Source organism: Sardina pilchardus, chromosome 6 (genome assembly GCF_963854185.1).
Source record: "Sardina pilchardus chromosome 6, fSarPil1.1, whole genome shotgun sequence".
In the NCBI taxonomy this organism is placed as follows: Eukaryota; Metazoa; Chordata; class Actinopteri; order Clupeiformes; family Clupeidae; genus Sardina; species Sardina pilchardus.
The window spans coordinates 16988839-17004471 of record NC_084999.1 but is presented as its reverse complement, the minus strand read 5'-3'; the positions used below and the strand labels follow the sequence as shown (position 1 = coordinate 17004471).

Sequence of the window (15633 nt, the reverse complement as noted above, 5' to 3'; positions counted from 1 at the left end):
TTTTTAATCTATTCCTGTGATATTTATGGTAATGCAAATCTGACTAAGTATTCTGAAGTTGCTGTTTGCAACTTGTGTGTGTGTGTGTGTGTGTGTGTGTGTGTGTGTGTGTGTGTGTGTGTGTGTGTGTGTGTGTGTGTGTGTGTGTGTGTGTGTGTGTGTGTGCATGTTTGTTTGTGTGTGTTTTTGCTTAGGATGAAAAGATAATTATTACACAAATGCTTACGCACGCATCTTCCAAGTCAAAAAAAAGTAAGGTCATGTTTCACTAAACAGTTCTAAACCTCTTGACCTCTTGGGTGAACTACAGAAAATACATCGCAAGTATGTTCCTTTGTTCTTTTACTTTTATAAGGGGGCCTTTTCAGAGTAAAAGAAAGAAGAGTGTGTAGGCACTCCTACTGAACATCCCTCGGAGGTATTTGTTGAAAACATGCTCATTTCAGCAGCGAAACAGATATTTAAGTCCAGGACTGGTTACTCCTTATGTCGACCATGTATGCCCCAAGTCACATTTCAGAACATGAAACTGGGTGGAGAGAGAGTGACAGAATGAGTACGAGGGACGAGTGTGGAATTATAAAGATGGACAGACTTTTGGATAACAAGAGAGAGAGAGAGAGAGAGAATGATGGAGTCATTGAGAGACCCTGGAGGTAAAACTGAATCAGGCTGAGAGGTTGAAACGGAAAGTGTCCAGTTCTACGAGAGGAATGAAACGACTGGGCGAGGAAAAGAGTGTGAGAAGGCGAGAGGGAGAAAGTGAATAAACGGGAGGGAGAGGGGGAGGGAGAGAGAGAGGGGGAGAGAGGGAGAGCGATGAAGAGGAGTGAGAGGGTGTGAGCCAGCAGCAGCCCTGTCTTGGCGCCGTGACAAGAGCCCTGTCGTAATCTCCAGGCCAGTGTGCGGCAGCACCTTTCATTTCCACAGGATTACCCAGCACCCGGCCCTGCCTTTCAGAGAGAGCCACACACACACACACACACACACACACATGGACACACACACGGACACACACACGCACACACACACACAAGTACAGGCCACGGCCACACTGCATGGTGGAGATAACTCAGCATTCCCCTGTTCCAACTCCTCCCAAAAGCCACATCAAACCCAGGAGGGTTTTTGGACACAGAGAAAGAGAGAGAGAGAGAGAGGGGAGAGAGAGAGGGAGAGAGAGAGAGAGGGGGGAGAAAGAGAGAGAACAGGCAGGCCCACCTTGTTCCTCTGCCACCGTTATTGTTGTCTCTTTAATTTGCATGCGGAGGGATTTGGGCCCTGTTCCTACTCTGATGTCTGTGGTTGCAGAATTGAGGAACATCCCCTTCCACCAATACATACACACCCAAACACACACACACACACACACACACACACACACACACACATACACACACACACACACACACACACACACACACTGTCACACACCAGACACACATGTACTAGCACACACACACACACACACACACACACACACACACACACACACACACACACACACCAAAACACACATTCAAAACTGTCCAAACAGGAAACAATCAAAGCAAAAAAAAAAAAAAAACAAGTGAGAGAAAAAGAGAAGATCCAATTTCTTTTGACGAGCAAAGCAGCTGATGATAAAACATGGCATAAACATGCCATAAAACTAGAACTTACAAAATGCAATTCTATCTAATAGAGGTCACTAACAATGGTCCTCAGGCGACATGAATTACTCGAACGGTCACAGTTTTGACTCGTCACACGCAGAGGACAGCGCCCGGGTCTCCCCTGGTCTCCAGCACTGAGGGCGCGTTTGTGTGTGTCCAATTGCATTGCTTCCACAGCCTTGCCACACACAGTGCGGGCGAGGAGCCGCGAAGCAGCGGCGGGGCGAGGGGACGCCGGGTGGGTGTGGCTAATTGGCCTTTTGGCCGTTTCCCCTCCGACTCCGTGAGGAGCCAAAGGCAGCAGCCCGCCATGAGCGCTGATAAGCCTGCCGTCGCGTCAGAAATACAGACACCTCTCTGCCATTGATCAAACCTGAACGCCAAAACCTTATCTTAAATAATCCCGAATAATGTCTCGGTTTTTGCTGGTAGTACAATGAGCCCTTTTTTTTGAAAACTTCAGCAATCTGACACTCTTGTCTCATTTTGAATGTAATTTACAGTGCAAAGAAATTCCTCTGAGATAAGACCGAGAAACCACGACACCCACACCTCCAAACGTGCTAATACTGAAACAGCAGTGCGACCGATTTCCTTTTTACCATTTTTTTTCTCATGAGGCCTCAGGTTCTCAGGGTGAGTCGTGTCAAACGAAGAGAGTGGGAGAGAGAAAGAGAGAGAAAGTGGAGTCAGTCAGAAGAAAAGTGACACAAAGAAAGAAAGAAAGAGAGAGAAAGACAGAGAGAGGGAGGGGGGGGGGGTGGTTGGTTTCTGGTTTATCAGCAGCGGATCTGATCTGACCTGACCGCCATGACGGCTGCTGCCCCCTCCCAGGTCTCTACCGTCCATGGGCAGAGGTCAAGAGGTGCTCATTCACTGGGGTAATAAACGGCTTGGCCGGCCCGGCCCCCACAGCCGGGCAGGGCCTCCATTGTGCGGCCGGTATAAATAGCCGAGTGGCGTTTTGATAAAAATATTTCTCTTGGAACACAATGGCGGAATTCATGCGCGAGATTCACCCAGCTATGCAGTGCGGCACATCGAGTGTGCATGTGTATGTGAACTGAGAATGAGAGAGAGATAGAGAGAGAGAGAGAGAGAGAGAGACAGAGGGAGGGGGTGAAAAAGATAGAGCGAGCGAGAGAGCGATAGAGATGGAGCGAGGAAGAGACAGAAGGGGAGAGAGAGAGAGAGAGAGAGAGAGAGAGTAAGTAGTCACAAGCTGCCAATGAGAGCACAGTCCAGCTCTGTGAGAGAACAGCACAGCATTCACATCCCTTCGGTGGGGAATATAAAAAAAAAAAAAAAAAAAAACGGCCGCATTAATAAACGAGGCAGTATGCTCGCAGGGGCCGCGACGCTGCGCCGCGCAGGGCGAAAAAACGAGAAGCGCGGCCCGGGCGACACTCCCCTGTGCAGTCACACGGTCCCGGCAACACCTTCCTCATAATCACATTTGCTTGTTATCATCCGTAATTGCCCACAATGCCACCATGCACTGGCCAGCTGACCTGCCTCTCTCTCTCTCCCCCCCCACCCTTCAGAATAGCACGCTAACCGTGATGAGATTATCAGCCGTGCCCGTTTGAAAAATATCGCCTGATCTTGATGCTGGAGTGCAAAGGGCCGTTTCTGGCAGACACAAACAAAGGAGGTGTGGGGAGGTGTGGGGAGGTCTTGCGAGCAGATGTGGCCAGATTGTCCATTCAAAAAAACAAGGGGACGGGGGGTGGGGGGGGACGTGCAAGATGAGTGGGCTGGCTGGAAGGGCGGGGAGGTATGGGTGCGAGAGGAGAAGGAATTTTGGAAATTTCTGGAAAGATTGCGATCCATTGTTGAGGCTGCGTTCGATAGCAAAAGGAGGCTGTGAGGAACAACACAACACACACACACACAAAAAATGGAGCTGTACAGGAAAAAGAAAAAAAAACAGCAAAGACAAACATCTTCATGTCGGAGAGAGAAGTAACAGTGCAGCAGACAAAGCATTATTGTTTCTAACCCCCCCTCTTCCCACCCCCCCTCTTGATCCTGGCACGGGCCCAGTGTTGGCAGACAATGTTATGCAGATAAATTCAAAAGATAATACAGTATGTTCAAACCTGTTATTTTCAGACAGGGAGAGAGAGCGAGTGAGGGAGAGTGAGCCCTGCAAAGTTACGTGTGTTGGGTTTGTAAGCGAGGCGAGCGAGGCAAACGAGCGAGCGAGCGAGCCGGGCCTACTCTCACGGCCCGCATGTCCATCTGCTGACAAAGAAATATTAATGCGTTCCCGTGGCATATGTGAATCTCCTGCAACAATAAGCAAAACACTGGCTCCCAAAAATAGGCATGTGGACAAAAGGGAGAGAGAGAGAGAGTGAGAGACAGAGTGAGAAAGTGAGAGAGAGAGAGAGAGAGAAAGAGAGAGAGAAAAAACGTACCCATTTTGAGGATCTCTCGCTATGCAAAATAGTAAGCGCTCTGAGCGTTTATTCAAATTTTCTTGGCGAGGAGTGAACGAGTGAGTGAGAATGGGGCCAATGCCCCCATTGAACTCCACATCAACCCCACGGAAGCATTCAGCCACAAACGTTGTCACCCACATTGAAAATAACAACACACCGTTGTCGCCGCCGCCGCCGCTGCCGTTGTTGTGGGGCTGCTGTTGTTTTTACTTTGGCAGGCGCGCGCGGTGCGTCACGATCGTGAAAAACCTGCGTGCGACGAGCCAACATCCTGGTCTCTGACACACCACAGAGCGCACGAGCGAGAGGCGAACGGGGCCTGCGCAGATGACATCATTAGATATGAGAGTGGCGTCGGAGGCGATGGAACGGTGTCGATAGCGGGGGTGAACTAGAGCAACAGATGTTTGGCCTCGCTGTCGCAGCTGATGACGTGCTGCTGCCTGTTGGAGACGGAGTCGTGGGATCGTTTGAACCGCGCGGCGCACTGTACCTTAAGAGCAGGCCCTTTACATTCCAGAACTTTCCTTGAATCGTTCATGTGCTCTATTTCTAGCCTGCGCCTCACTCAATTACTGTAACTCCTTGTCATTTTTCCCCTCATCACAGCCAATAAACGGACACATGTTGTGAGAAATACACACTCGTTCCAGTGACAAGCCTCGCGCTCATTTATAATCATTTACCAAAAATCTGCAGATGGAAGTAAACCTTTTCTCGCTAATTCCTTGACAGCCACTAATCATTTTGTGTCCCTGTTCGCGGGCAACAACCACCCTGCATAACTGTCAGCGATACCATCCCAGAGCCCTCTACAGCTTTGGGTGGAGGTGAGAGCGAAACCACACTTAACAAACAAGGCTCCGGTGTGGGAGGGCGTGAGCCAGGAACAGATAGGAGGAAGCTTGACATGTGGTCGAGTACAGTAAACCACACTCAAGAGAGGGTAACAGAGAGAGAGAGAGAGAGAGAGAGAGAGAGAGATAAAGAGACACAGAGAGAGAGGGAGGGAGAGAGAGAGAGAAACCCATCACGTCCCTACAAGAAATAAGAGTCCATCAATTACAAGCACTTGATTGAGATTTAATTCAAAGCTGCAGTTTAATTGCTAATATCAGAGAGTAATTAAGCTGATAAATCATGGCTGATCTTATTGAATTATGGATTAAAACCGCATAAAACCTGCAAATTGTGTATGTCAGCTAAATCAGCACTCTTAATTGGCCTACAGGTTTGCCTTCAAAAGGACCTAAAGACCATGAAATGCACTGAAAGCAACAGCTCCGGCGAGGCCTTCCTGTTCAGTATCTCCTCAACAAACACAACAAAAGTCGTACTGTGAACCAGAGGAATATAAAATTATATTGGAAAATTAATAAACCCGGAGTTTGGTTCAACACAAGGGCAACATTATAGGAGCGAATAATAAAGTTTTTTTTTGACGCCCTACCGCACGCAAAGCAAATCCAAAAGCAGCAGAGAGTGCTGACGTGTGTGGGCTGTTTGAGAGGCCCTGCGATTCTCACACCGCAGGACAGGTGTAAAGCGTCGCCGGTGAGGCCCAGCGTGAACCTGCTGATGCGCAGAGCTGCTGCGCGCTTAGCCACGCCAAGAGCTAGCCGTCAGTGTCCAGCTGAACTTATAAAGACATGTAGAGAGGGACTTGGGGAGAGAAAGAGTGAGGTAGGAAAATAGGAAAGGTGGTGAAAACGTGATAGACAAGACAAAAACAGTCTTACTACAGACACACAGGGACATAAGACAGGGAGTCATAAGGGATGTTCACACCAAGAACGATAACTATAACGATAACGTCAAAAACACATACCCTATGTCTATGATGATAACAACATGAAGAGTGCTACCTAGACGCTGGGGTCACTTTCAGAGTGATTTTCAGGAAGATAAAAAGCTGACAGCCAAAATACCAATCCCTCAAATACACATCATCACATTCACCAACACAAGGAGACATTTACCATGTCAGTGTGGACGCTCATGTCATATTAGTTACAGTTATCTTTGTAGTTATCGTTCCTGAGGTGAGCGGCCCGTTATACATAATAGTAGCAAAACCAGAGAAAAGGAGCGCTAAAAATCTTTAGGCTAAGCGTTGCCACTGGAAGACCAAACAGCAGCCATTCCCCAACCCAAAGACTGCAGAGTCCACAGCACCACAGCTGCCTGCATCTGGATGCACATGGCTGAGCCTTATGGGCCCTTGTGTACAAACCAGAGGGAGCCATAGAGAAAGAGAGAGCAAAAAGATAGAACGAGAGAGAGAGACAGAGAGCAGCAAGCGAGAGAGAGAGAGAGAGAGAGAGAGAGAGAGAGAGCGTGAGAGAGACGGAGAGCGAGAGAGCAAGGGAGAGGCTGCAGTTAAATTGAAATATTTCTCGGCGTGTGTCAGAAGCATGCAGAATGGTAATTATGACAGATCTGATTAGGCGGGCGAGCCGGGGGCCGGGCCAGGCGAGGCGAGGCGGCTCCGGGCTGCAGGTGCGACCTTGTGCATTCCTGCGTGTGTAAATAAAATTAATTACAAGCGTGGGGGCGCGCGGCGCGTGACACCGCTACGTGCAGGGGGGGTCCCACGGGGGGCACCCTAATGGAATATTTTCCCGGAGTCTAATAATACAGTTGGTATTGACTTGAGGTAATTAGGGGGATCATTAAAGCCGCTTTTCCCGGCGTATTTGCCTGCCTGATCAGATTAGCGCGAATGGGCCTCAGAACAAGCCCTGTGTGGTCTGTCAGAGGAGACAGTGAAGGGGGGGGGAGAGAGTGGAAAGGAAAAAAGAGAGGGGGAGAGAGAGAGGGAGGGAGAGGGAGAGAGAGAGAGAGAGCAGGAGTATCACAGACCCCCGCCGCACCGCTGGGACGGAGATAAGCGGGGCAGGCAGGAGGGCTCGATTGCTGCTGCTGCTGCTACTGCTGCTGCTTATGCTGCATGAGAGGAGACCAGGTTAAGAGAGGGACTGAGAGAGAGAGAGGGAGAGAGAGGGCAGAAGAGAGAGGAAGAGAGAGGGGGCGTGGGAGAGAGAGATAGAGAGGACATCAGAGAGAGAGGGATGGATGGAGACCTGGAGAAGTGTCAGATAGAAAAGATAGCGTGATAGAGAGAGAGAGAAAGAGAGAGAAAGAGGGGGCAGGAAGGATATGAAGTAACAGAGTGAGAGAGTGAGGGGGAGGCAGGAGAGAGCCACAGGGCTGGAGAGGGAGAGAGGAAGGGATGGAGGGATGGAGGGAGGGACCGAGGAGGAGCAGAGAGGCCTGAGAGCAGAGGGAGACAGATGGAGGAATGAGAGAGAGCAGAAATGCACAGGCATGCTCAGTGCAACCACAGCCATGCCAGGGGAGGAGGAGAGGAGGAGGAGAGGAGGGAGGGGTGGAGGGAGGGGTGGAGGAGGTGCTCAGCAAGGGGAGGGGAGAGGGAGTGGTGAGGGTGGAGGAGGCGTAGAATCGGGGGGGGGGGGGCACTGGCAAAAAACACAGGGGAGGAAACTCTGGTGCAAAATTGTCCCGTCCATTAAACAATAAGAAAAAGGCTCGTTTCAAAGGATGGCAGAGGGGGTGGTAGGGTGTGTGTGTGTGTGTGTGTGTGTGTGTGTGTGTGTGTGTGTGTGTTTGAGAAGGGTGGGGGGTGGGGGGGTGGGGTGGTCGACTGCCTTTTGTGCGATAATTCATACGCTAAATTAATTATTCAGACATCTGGGTCTGCAGTTCAAGAAAATTGTGTCTTTAATAATACAGGGAGCTGCAGCTGTTTCCCAGGCAACCTAATAACCAGGCAACCAGATAAATAAATAAATCAATTAATAAACAGTCATGGCCTTTCTCCCCCTCTCAGAAACGCTTCCCTTCCAATCCGCCTGCTGCTGCCGCTGCCACAGAGAGGCCCAGGGGAAAGGAGGGATGAATCCATTTCAGTAAACAAACAATTCTAAAACAGACCACAATAAAGAAAAAATAATTTAGCTCTTTGCCACGGTCCATTTATTCCAGAATTGTCGTGTCACCACAAAGCCGTAATAAAAGTAAAATTCTCTGAGGTGAAACAACACTCCCGTCATCACGAAAAAAAAAAAAAAACTTTGGGACTCTTAAAGGAAAGTACAGAGAGGGGGGGGGGGGGAAGCAATTTGATGGATTTAAAAAAAAAGCATGGCGGTGCCAGGCTCTCACTGAACAGCATCCGCACAGTCGAACGACGGTGGGCATCTCTGTGGGAAGCTTTTTTAACCTGGACCAGGGTGAGCCGAACAGAAGGACAGGGCAGCTTCGACCGAAGCATCATCTCCCTGAGCGGCCACAGGCCCCTCCCGCTCAGGGGTGGGTGGGGTATGAGGGAGGGGGGAGTCGGGGAACGGGTGCACAAAAGGCTAATGTGTGAAACATCTGCCCGTCCACTCTGATAAAGCCTGAGTCTCTGGGCCAGCATGGGAGACAGCCGGGACTGCTGAATGTGGGACGTGCGCATGGTTGGGAGATCACATTAGTGCCGTGGAGGATGGATCTGTGTGTGTGTGTGTGTGTGTGTGTGTGTGTGTGTGTGTGTGTGTGTTTGTGGATGTGGGTGGATGTAGGGTGGGTTCAGTGAAGTGTATGAATAGGAGGAAGTGAGACTCAGAATGGAGAAGTGGAGAGAGACGTTTTAGGTGAGCTGGGGAAGGGTCCAGTGATCAAACCGGATTGTGAGTGCACGCGCACGCGGACGTACATACACACACACACACACACACAGACGCACACGCACTTACACAGACAGACACAAACACACACACACACACACACACGCACATACACAGACACACACATGCACACGCGGATGCTCACACTCTCTCCAATCCAGCGAGGCGCTGTACGGGCCCCCCAGAGAGCAGCGAGCCAGGCGCTCAGTGACAGATGGCACACACCAACCCCTCCCCACCCTCCTCTCTTGCACACACACCCACACCCACACACACACACACACACACACACCCTCACACACTCCAGCCCTATGCCTGGCCCCCCTGTGCTGCAGAGGCACACCAGATCACTGACATTCTGTCTCATTAGAGCCCTGCTAATTACCACAGCCTCTTTCAGTGAGGGAGAGAGAGAGAGAGAGAGAGAGGGGGATAGAAGGAAAATGGACATAGAGATAGAGAGGGAATAAAAAAGGCGGTGGGAGGTGTAGATGGAGTGAAAGACATGAGGAGAGAGTTTATAAAAGGGGTTAAAGAGGGAGTAACAGGAGCAGAGAGAGAGAGGAAGAGGGAGAGGGAGAGAGAGAGAGAGAAGGAGATAGACTGACTGACTGACACCGACCGTGAGAGACTGGTCAGCCTGGATGCTTTGAGTGTCCACACAGCGAGCCTCGGGAGGGGCGCCAGAGACATGACAGCAGGGACTCTGATCCCAGGCACCCCACCCCACCTCTCTCCACCCAACAGGCCGACCACTACAACCAGCATCCCTCTCCTCCTCCTCCTCCTCCTCCCCTCTTCTCTCCCCTCTCCTCCTCTTTCCTCCACTCCTCTCTCCTCCTCTCCTCTTTCCTCATCTCATCTCCTCTCCTCCATTTGAGTTCCACTCGTCGTCTGCTTTTAACTCCTGCCGTACGTCTCTATTCCGGCTCTTTCTCTCTCTCTCTCTCTCTCCCTCTCTCCGCTAGCGGATGGTGACAGCCAGAGTGAGGCCCCCACCTGCTCGCCTGACAGCTCTCTTAAGAGGATGCCGACGAGTACGAGTGCTTCTGACACCATCTTAAATGGAGGCGGCTGGAGGGGGAGGGGGGTGCGGTCACGGATGAGGTAAATGTTTGATTTGTAAATGAAGAGAGTGTGATGGGATGTTTTTTTTCCTCTTATGGTGGCTTTATACATACACACACACACACACACACACACACACACACACACACACACACACACACAACACACACACAACACCGCCAAATACACATGCACATATTTGCCCAGATGATATCTGAACGAGAGCTTCTATGATTTCTGGAGTGGAGATATTTAAAATTCGATCATTTCCCCTGAACATGGTGTGCGGTACTATAGGAAGTGTCAGCGGATGGTGAATGAGAAATTTCAATTGGGCCGGCTGCATTAAACGGAATATTGGTGCAGGAGGACAAGGTAATTGAAATGCTACTCGGAATATGAAAGTGCCACAGAACAGATAGAGCCTGGCACAGAGGCCTGCTGCTGTTATGAGCCCAGAGAGGCGAAGATATGGCTGTGTTCCAGCACCCATCCCCCACGCATATACACTCACGCACACACACACACACACACACACACAAACACACATGCCAGTTTGCCCCCATGAACACACACACACACACACACACACACACACACACACACATGCCAGTTTGCCCCCCTGAACATATACATACACACACACACACACACACACACACACACACACACAAACTCCTACTCAGTCTTCGAAACCCAGGAGACCACAACTGTGCCCCCCCCCCACACACCTCCCGCCTCCTTCTACTCCGCCCATCTCTCTGTTCTCCCTCTCCTCCTTCTCTTCTCTTCCTCCGCCTCCTCTCACCCTCCCGTTCTCCTCCTCCGCTCTGCCTGTCTCTCCATCTCTCTTAGGGGCAGGGCCGGGTGGAGCATGTAGCCGAGCGGCTCTGCAGCCAAAGCTCTCGCCCCTGGTGCCAGCTCTCTCCAGGAGGAGCAGGGAGAAAGGGGGCTGGGGCTGGCTGGGTGGTTGTGGGGTGTGGTTGGGGTGGGTGTAGAGAGGGGTGATTGGGGGGGGGGGGGGGTTCTGGCTGTGCAGCTGGTGCTGCTGTTGAGGATTCCTGCACAGAGCTACGGTGCAATGGGGGTTTGGTGGTGGTGGAGGAGGAGGAAGAGGAGGGGAAGGAGGAGGGTGGGTTTGTGGGCCGGGGGGTGGTTGGGGCGGGTGGGGGTGGTGGGGTTGCGACCACCATGCCAATCGATCGGACACGCCGCGTGCCAGCCCCACAAGGGCTGCCACCCGCCCCAACCCCCTCTAACTCTCCTCCAGCCACCACCCCCACCTCCTCCACCACCCAGCCTGCTGCAGGCTACAGGCCAGGCTGAGCCCGGTTGTCCCCACCCCCTCACTCTGCCCTGCTCATAAACCTCCTCCTCTCCCCCGCAGCAGGCAGGCAGGCGGGCAGCTGCCACCACCACCACCACCGCCACCTCCGCCGCCGCCACCGCTGGCTGCACCTCCAGTCACTGGCCCCTGGGAGCCCGGGCTAGGGGTGGCGGGGAGTGGCGGGGCTGGGGATTGGATGAGGCTGCTGCCGCTGGAGGTGGAGTGTATGCGTCTGTGTGTGTGTGTGTGTGTGTGTGTGGATGGCTGTGTGGTGATGGAGTGGAGGGTTTGGCGGGTGGGTGGGGGGGGGGGGGGAGTGTGTGTGGTGGGTGTGGGCTGGCGGGGGGGACCAGCTGCCCGGGGAGCGCACATTACGAGATGGAGCTGGAGATAAGTGCTCTCCCAGGCCCCCTTTTCAGCTGCGTAATTAGCACAGTTCTTATCGGCTGCTCAATTCACATTCACACCAGCCATGAATGAGGGCCGCCACCGCCGCCACGGCGACAGGAGCCGCGGCAACAGTGGCGGTGGTGGGGAAGGAGGCCTGGAGAGGAGGCTCCCCTCACACACACACACACACACACACACACACACAACCCGACCAGCCGCAGCTCCTCCAAGATGACACTTTCTTACAAAACGCTAAAAGGACCCCTTCACAATTAATGCATCGGCCTCCTCCCCCTCCTCCCCCAACCCTCCTCCCCTGTCTCTCTCTCTCTCTCTCTCTCTCTCTCTCTCTCTCTCTCTCGACGCGCCTTCGCTCCGTTTCTCCAACACGCTCGCAACCCATTCCACTCCCTCTTTCGCTAGTCTTTGAACTCCTTTGACAAAAACAGTGGTTTGTGCATCAAACTGCAATTTGGTAAAACAAAGGTATCAGGAACTATAATCAGCATAATCAGCGAAAACCCACTGATATTTTCAGATAATTTAGGCCTTTTAATCTTTTTTTTGCTCTCCCCCCTCCATCAAATACAATTCAGAAAATCTTCAACTGAGCACATGGATATATGAAACCTTTAATAATGGGCTTGCTTCGCGTTTCTTTAATTACTTTTAATACAGTTAAACAGTCGGCAATTTCGCCGACACAAAACGTCATTCAGCTGTGTGTTATTCTCGGCACAAGATAACAGCACCTACGTTGCAGAAAGGCAGCTTCAAACCCAGCTAATATAAACAGGCCTGTTTTGTGTTGAAACACTGCCTGGTGTTCACCAACCCACAATAAAGGAGACATGTGTCATTATGGCAGTAAATTACCTCACGAGGCACAGACTGACAGGCTTAACAATGAGCCTCTTCTCCAAAGTAATTTCTATCTGTGCGAGGGCCGGCGTTTGATGTTTGCTTAATGCAAATGTTGGATAGTTTTGGCAAACTAATAGTGGATGGCTGGAGTGGGGGCCGCATTGGGGAAAAAGGAGCAATTGTTTGACTAGGGAAAACTCTGCTTTTCTCTTTCCTCAGATAACAAGACAAGTCAAAAGCAACAGAGGTAGTATGTTTTCTAATGGCCTTTCAAAAAATAAACAGTTCAGATTGGGAGTCAAGTCATCTACAGATCCGCAGCCGCTACTTAGTGGGAGGGGAAATGGTTTTCTTTATGAACAATATGCAGCAGTTCTGGTAGGCCACAGCGATCTGCCTGCTGTTTAGCACAACAGCTGACGCTCAGCTGATCCACCAGAACCAACCAGAGTGGCTCTCTGAGTTAAGGTGGTCCATCTACACCAGTCCCCTGGCATTCCAGTTTGCCAGCACAGCTTGCCAAACAAATACCCACCACCACCACCCCAGCTCTACCACTGCTCTGTCCTTCAGATGATTATGCTGCATGCCCACCTCATATTTGTCCTATTAGACTGCATTTATTAGTTAGAATTCTGAGTATTTCTGTGTTGCTTTTATCTTGCTTGTGTTACGGTTTGATTGTATATCAATTGATGTACTATTTGTGTGTTTATTTGAGTTTTTACTTGAACAACATCTTATCTACTGCTGGTGCTGCTTATTCTGGGAGCGTTGAAGCTGCTGAAGCACTAGCTGAAGACCCCTGAACTTTTCGCCGTTCTACCCAAGATAACCGTTACTACTGATTTGTAAACTGTCATTAGGACTGGTCCTGAATGGAGTCATGTTCACTGAACTGCGTGTGGAGGCTAGTGGACAGAGAAATTAGCATGCACTTGCCTGGCTTTTGGAGGCGGCCACCTTGGCGAACATGGCCTGGGACACCTTGGCGCGTTTCATCTCCTGCTGGATCTCGTCGTAGATGGAGGAAGTGATGTTGAGCACGCAGCTCTCCGACTTCCCGTTCCACTCAGTGGGCAGAGGTGAGGACTTCACCTGGGAGGGATAAGCACGCTTTACGAACACAGACAAACATTCGTCGGGTTACATTTTTTTCCAAAAAACATGTATAGGAATGCAAGACCATTGTATATGCAAAATGCTTTGAGCATATTTTTTCATACATCAAGTACAAAAGATAAACGTCTGGAAACGTATACGTATATGTAGTAAACATAAGCATAAAGAAGAGTTCAGATGCAATACCCTCTAAATGCCACCACCGTCAAAAATGAGATAACGATGGTGAGTGAATGCTCTCCACACATAGTATCTGTTAATCAAATAATTTAGCTTCAAAACCCGCTAAGTACCACTCTCTTCTTAGTCTAAAGTATAGATTTGTAAGCACAAACCTATAGGAACCTGATAAAAAATGGCCATTTAAAAGAAAAATGGTCAGACAGAGGGTTTTGCATCTGAACTCTTCATATGTGTTAGTAACATAGTTATGAGTAGCTATTCTCAATGTCAACATTAGAAATGTGACAGGAAAAATTACATACTTAACATCTTAGAAAAAAGTGACTTCAACTGATGTGAGTGAGATTTTTACCCTATTGGTCACGCGGCTGGGTGATTTACTCACAGGTGAGATTCCTACAGGAATTCTCGGGTTCCAGTCTTCGGGTCTCACATTGTTACATTCCTCTCTCCTCGGCTGAAACACACACACACACACCAACAGGCTTACTTTTCACATCAAATCTTATATATAACCAGTTTCATACCACGACTTCTGCGAATGTTCAAGTCTGGTAAAAAAAAAAAAAAGAGGAGCGGTTCGGAAAAAGCTTTTTCCCTAAATCATTTGCTCCCTCAGTAGTGCCTCATCAGTCTCAAAAAAAGGAAAACATAATAAGCACGCTTTTGCTTTGACATGTTAGAGGAAAACACCTCTGGATAAAGAGGCCTTGCCACATTTTCAACAAAACTAAATACCCCTCATTTATTCACCCAGTGAAAGGTATAATTGGCTCACAAAGCACGAGTGTCTGCAGCAAGTTATTTTGTGACCAGATCTAATTGTTAAGGGTGTGTGTGCGCGCGTGTGTGTGTGTGGTTTGTGTGGTGTGTGGGTGTATGTGAGTGTGTGTGTGTGTGTGTGTGTGTGTGTGTGTGTGTGGGGGGGGGGGTGACGTGCACAAACTTGCACAAGTCATCCGATGCTCCATTTACATATGTGGGAAACATACCTCCACATCTGCTTTTATGACAGTCATAAAACCCCTCCCAGCCCTTTCACGATTGCCACCCTGCTTGATTTATGGGACAGGCTCGTCACAACACCATCGCTGTGGGTCTGTCAGAGCGAAGCACTGGCATGCATCAAATCCTCCAGCCAAGAACTTAATGTCCTCTCTTGTATCGCACCTTGCCCTGTCTCCTCTCTCGCTCACTCACTCTTCTTTAGAGTTCAAGAACAATAAACAGGCGCTACGCTACATGCGTCGGAGTAGAAAGGCGAGGCGAGCGCTCTTCGGCGTGGAACGACGGCCTTACAAAGTGGCAGATTCGACACCTGGGAATGGCTGCGGGAGGTCGACGCAATGCATCGTGGGAGGAGGCGTGGCCCATGCAAATGGTGCCCTGGGCGTGGGGTCCGGGCACCTCTTCCTCTGGCGGCGGAGGAAGCGTCGAGTGGCCCACACGCGGGGCGTATGTTTGCCATAATTGCGGGATCTGTCAGCGGCATGACGAAGTGCTGTGTAAATCATGGCGGATGCCTCCATCCAAGACTGATTGACTGTCTAGCAGGGTTCAGACAGACGAGGCAGTTTTAGGGTCTGACGGCTCTGCCGCTCTCTTGACAGGGATAAAAAAAACCACCATGACTTTCTTCCTTCCTTCTTTCCTCTTTTTTTCTCATTTTTCTTTGGTCTGTCTTCTCTTCTTCATCCCCTTCTCCCCCTTCTCTCTCTCCTTCCCTCCCTCTCTCTCTCTCTCTCTCCCTCCGCTGCCGTCCCTGTGTGATGGGGCCCTGTCTGTCTGTCCAAGGCGCAGTGGCACCGTGAGGCTCTTTATCCCCACTGAAAGCCCCTTCTTCAGCAGAGCAAACACACAGAGCCGCTTTGTCTCCCCTCCACCAA

At 50.5% G+C, this 15633-nt stretch overlaps 1 protein-coding gene across 12 annotated transcripts in view; it reads right to left on the bottom strand.

Moving 5' to 3' along the window:
* satb1b (SATB homeobox 1b) overlaps nt 1–15633 on the bottom strand; it is a 53833-nt gene that overhangs the window by 5306 nt on the left and 32894 nt on the right. For 9 of the 12 annotated variants that reach the window (XM_062538749.1, XM_062538752.1, XM_062538759.1 and 6 more), the window contains 2 exons: nt 14133–14204; nt 13385–13558 (listed from right to left, as the gene is read on the bottom strand). In XM_062538749.1, coding sequence (XP_062394733.1) covers nt 13385–13558; nt 14133–14204 — 246 coding nt within the window. The remainder of the gene's footprint in view (nt 1–13384; nt 13559–14132; nt 14205–15633) is intronic. The other 3 variants (XM_062538754.1, XM_062538760.1, XM_062538761.1) reach the window with 1 other exon arrangement.